This window comes from Notothenia coriiceps, unplaced genomic scaffold (genome assembly GCF_000735185.1).
Source record: "Notothenia coriiceps isolate Sejong01 unplaced genomic scaffold, NC01 NC01_scaffold00003235, whole genome shotgun sequence".
Classification (NCBI taxonomy): domain Eukaryota; kingdom Metazoa; phylum Chordata; class Actinopteri; order Perciformes; family Nototheniidae; genus Notothenia; species Notothenia coriiceps.
In genome coordinates, this window is record NW_011335936.1 from 1 (window position 1) to 4,911 (window position 4,911).

The 4,911-nt window shown below is 41.1% G+C and overlaps 1 protein-coding gene across 1 annotated transcript; it reads left to right on the forward strand.

The window, feature by feature from the left end:
• Positions 1-219: 219 nt before the first annotated feature.
• Positions 220-4,502, forward strand: LOC104941175 (prosaposin receptor GPR37-like; the record flags this gene model as incomplete). Its single annotated transcript, XM_010766231.1, has 1 exon — positions 220-4,502. A coding segment is annotated over one exon (816 nt), but the record flags the coding sequence as incomplete, so codon positions are not given.
• Positions 4,503-4,911: the final 409 nt, after the last annotated feature.

Consider the following 4,911-nt stretch of genomic DNA (forward strand, 5'->3'; position numbering starts at 1 on the left):
ACATTGTGACATCACAGAGTGGCCAAAATCTGATCAGCTCATTTCAGACAGGTTTATATATAAATGGATCAGGACAAAAAGCGAGAGAATCTTTTTTCCTGAAACTTTCCGAATCTCCTAACACAGAGGGGACACATGTTTATACATAAAAGACATGAAAACGTATATTTTGCATAATAGGTCAAAATAAATGTGTAAAATCTCTGTGTGTTCCCTCAGGTGGCCTCCCTCGGTGTGACCACCTTCACGCTGTGCGCCCTGTGCATCGACCGTTTCCGCGCGGCCACCAACGTCCAGATGTACTACGAGATGATCGAGAACTGCACCTCCACCACGGCTAAACTAGCAGTCATCTGGATCGGCGCTCTGCTGTTGGCCCTGCCGGAGCTCCTCATCCGACAGCTGGTGACCGAGGACACGGGAAATCCTGACGAGCCTCCTGTTGAACGTTGCATCATCAGGATATCCACCTCGCTCCCCGACATGCTCTACATTCTGGGTTTGACCTACGAGGGCGCCAGGCTTTGGTGGTGCTTCGGCTGCTACTTCTGCCTCCCCACCCTCTTCACTATCGGCTGCTCTTTGGTGACGGCGCGTAAGATCCGTCGGGCGGAGCAAGCCAGCGTGCGCAGCAACAAGAAGCAGATCCGTCTGGAGAGCCAGATGAACTGCACCGTCGTGGCGCTGGCGATCGTGTACGGAGCGTGCGTGGTGCCGGAGAACATCTGCAACATAGTGTCCGCGTACATGGCGGCCGGTGTTCCTGAACACACCATGTCCGTCCTCCATCTTCTGTCCCAGCTGCTGCTCTTCTGTCGGGCCGCCGTGACCCCGGCGCTGCTGCTTCTCCTGTGCCGTCCGCTAGGAAGAGCTTTCCTGGACTGCTGCTGCTGCTGCTGCTGTAACCACGCGCCCTCCTCGGCAACCGGCAGCGACGACAACGAACACGAGTGCACCACCGAGCTGGAGCTGTCTCCGTTCAGCACCATCCGCAGGGAGCTGAGTAACTACACCCCTGCAGGCTCCCACTGCTAAACTGACGTTCCTCATCAGGGATGGAGACGTCGCTAGCCTGCTATTAGCCTTCAGCTAGCGTTTCTCGGACTCGGCTAGGAGAGATATGCCTTAGCTAGTCTAGTCACATTTTTAAATGGGTGCATGAATAAAGTGGGACACTGAATAATCACATTCAGCCAGTGTCCTAAATCCTTAACTTTCATTCCTTACAACATTCACTGTAACCTGTATGACCCTAATTTCACAGGAAAGCGTACAAAAAGCATCTTCTTCACTCATGCCCTGGGGTGCTCTTCAAACAGGGTCAGTACTTATTTTAAGCAATCCTGCCTGAACCTGTAATACTTACAATTACAACAAATACTTACTAACCTGCCTGCTGTATGACCTTCTATGCCTGAATATCAGTTCGGATACCTGGTTCCTTAAAAGAGGTAATATCTTCTTAAATGGAAAATGAAATGTCCCTCAGTCTCATTGTATGGGCAGGTTAAGCTAAAACTATTTATACTGTTACACAGGAATATCATTGTACAGTATGCATCACAATATGTTCTGGTTAATTTAATAAAATAAAATCACTTGGGATGATGAAGTGTATTTGGCCGTCATTTAATAATAATTACGTATGGGAAACTATACTGTATTATTATCGATGCCAATCATCTTCCTAGTGAGTCATTGTTGAAATTCTGGAGACTAATTAATTAAGCTTAACCTTGTATAATAACTAAAAAATGTGGGCACACACTGCCTATATAGAAATACAGGACTTAGTTTACAGACTATATAAGCTGCATATGTACAATTCATGTAATGCTGCACACAAGGGAACAAGGATAATTAAAAAAAACTAGTGCAGGGTGTCTCTCAGTAATGACAGTTTGCAAGAGAAGAAGAGAGTGGGTTGGACGATCCAAATGTACACAACAAAACTTAAACTGTATATTGAAAAATATCCAGGGGACTCAAACATTACTGGGCTGGTCTCAGAGATACATAAACACGGACTTGAGTGGAATGAAAATGGACTCAAATTGGAGTTGAATGGATTGGATAGGAGTCAAATGAAATTGAATGGAGGGAATATAAATACAGAGAACTGCAAGGGATGGACTCAACACGGACTGGACTGAAAATAAATATCTGCACTACACTGTTGTATCATGTTACGCCTTACACGTTGGGCTGTATATAAACTGTACACTTTCTTTGGTGCTCTTACTGTATGATAAATGCGCTGTGAACAACAAATCCTTCGGTTCGAGTTGAAATCGCAAGTAATTGAGCTGCGTGCTGGGATTTTGGTCAAGAAGACAGATTACAGTTGTGTGTGGAATACTTGAACGACGGTGGTGTGAAAAACAAACAAAAGAAAATCAATAAAGAGTTTCACTGAGATGCCGTATAGAGATCGGCTGAAGCCCTGAGTGTTGTTAGACACATAAAATAAAATGTGGTCACACTTTATTTTACAGTAGGCTGTGGTTAATAGGTTTTAATGAGGTACAGACTTGAATAGATTATCAAGCATCTGCATATTTGTATTAATACATCAGTATAGGAATACAATTTATTTTTGTTTTATGTAACACATTAACAGTGAGATTAACTATCAATCGTTAACTTGGTCGTAACAGCATATTACTTAATTACTATCACAAAAAAGTGTCAATACTGCATTAGTAAATTGTTCATATGACTACTTTTTAAGTGGTTTATTGGATATCAATTATGTTTTTTTTTATTTCTTAACTGTAAAACAAAGTGCTACCATTATTGTACAATCAAAACGTAGCAATCACATAATGCTAACTTTGTGTCAGGGACAAACAACTTCACCGTCAGGCTTTTAGCAATATGTAATGTATGTGACCATCAAATGTATATTTAAGATCACTTTTTACAGGGTTCTCAGTTTAAAATGACTTTATGAACCAACGCAGGCTGCTAATGTTAGCTTCGTTAGCTACCTAGCTACAGCTAATGGAATCAACAGATCGTGTTCTTAGCACATAGAAGAAAGAAATCAGAGCCGTCTTTTCTACTTATATCTATAATGAAGGACCCATTGTGTCAATTGGAAGGTTAATTGAAAATCTGCCTCTGTCGTCAGCATATGTGCCATGCAAGAAAAAGTTAGCTTAACTAGCGTAGCAACGACGACCTAAGAGGGTGAGTTTTCATGGATGGTAAATTAACAGAAAAAAAAATAATTCTTCACTTATAATAACATTGGCAGTTTCATTACTTGGGTTTTTTAAGGAGAACCAATGAAATGTTTTTCACAGCGTGTACATTTACAAGTGTATTGTACTGTAAATCTGTTTTCTTAATCCTACCAATCAGACCTGGGTCAAAACAACGTTCCACCCTCCTTCACAATGTCTAACAACGCAGGTAATTGAAGTTACGGTAAGTGTATAAGAGGCATCTCAGGATGACTAAAATGTACTTAAAAGCCATTAATGTGCTTGTTAACCGAATAAAAGACATGTTCCTAACAGTGTATAGAACCAAAATGGCTGCTGGTGAACTCTGTGATGACCCAGGTGTGATATTCAGTGGTATTCTGTATATTGCGATGAATCTTTTACATACGGTTCTGCACTGCCAAACACCTTCTCTCTGTCTGTTTCTCGTGCTCTTGTGGTAGTAGCACACTATCTCTGGGTGTCTCTCTCAGCGCGGAGGTCAGCTCGCCCTCAGCTCCATCGACACAGGATTTTACTACGAATCATAAATCACAAATGATATGACAGTGCCCAGGGCGAGTCATACTAAAAATATACTCTGAGAGAGAATCTGTGGATGACGGGTGTTTTGTGTTTTTCCTGCCATGGCTGGAGGCAACAACCCTTTAGCTTTAATGAAGTGCAGTTTACGAGCTCCAAGAGATCCAGGTAGGATGCAGTTCCTCAAGTTAATGGAGGAAATGGGCAGAAGCACGGCAACACAATACCCTGCAGCCGGTTTGACAACTATTTTTATTACCATCATTATCAGGCTATTGTGGGCCCTTGTGTAAACCTGTCCAGGGATCTCAGTTGATATGCTCTAGCACTAGATTATATTATTAAATCAAAAAGTTTTTTTATGTCCAGTTCACTTTTGGTAACGTCAGGATTTCCCCATTTATTTGATGCGACAAGTGTTAGCTGACCTCCTGAAACTGATTCTCTTTTTCTGCATTTTTTCTGGAAGTATAGCCCATTCTAAATGGCTCAGTGTGTAGTAACGTGGTTCAATTCAATATTGATGAAGTGATTCTTGTTAATCAGTCAGTGGGACGTTTATTCTGAATTTTGTGAGTATCCTCTTCACTCTGAGCTAATTGTGTCTGTATTTGATACCTGAAAATGTAAGCACACAACCACTATTGTCTCTAAGTCTATAGTCACTGGTTTCTACATAGCTTTTTATATAGCCAAAAACTGTCCCTTTGTTTATCAGAGAACTTTATCTTGAAAACTGTATATTAAAACCCTAAATGTACTGTTGATGCCGTGTTGATTTCTTGTGAGTACTAAGGTCAATTTTGTCTAAAACGTATTTGAGAATAGTGAAGAGAAAATAGAAGTCCATCATGTGAATGAAACTATATGTCATCATCACCTCAAGCACATTTTATGTAAAAGGGATTATCCAGACCAGTGCATTCATGGAAAATGTTTGTTTCTCTAGCAATGGAATATTTCTACTAAATACGTTGAACTTTAAAAAAGAGAGTTGAAGATCGATCAAGCAGTGATTCTGTAGAATGGGTCAAACTCACACAACTTTGAATCCTACAATTCTCATAATGCAACTGAACTGAACTAGTTAATATACCTTATAAAATCAAATCAGGCATGAAATCCCGATTATTATTCGTCATTCCTTGTGACAGGGGTG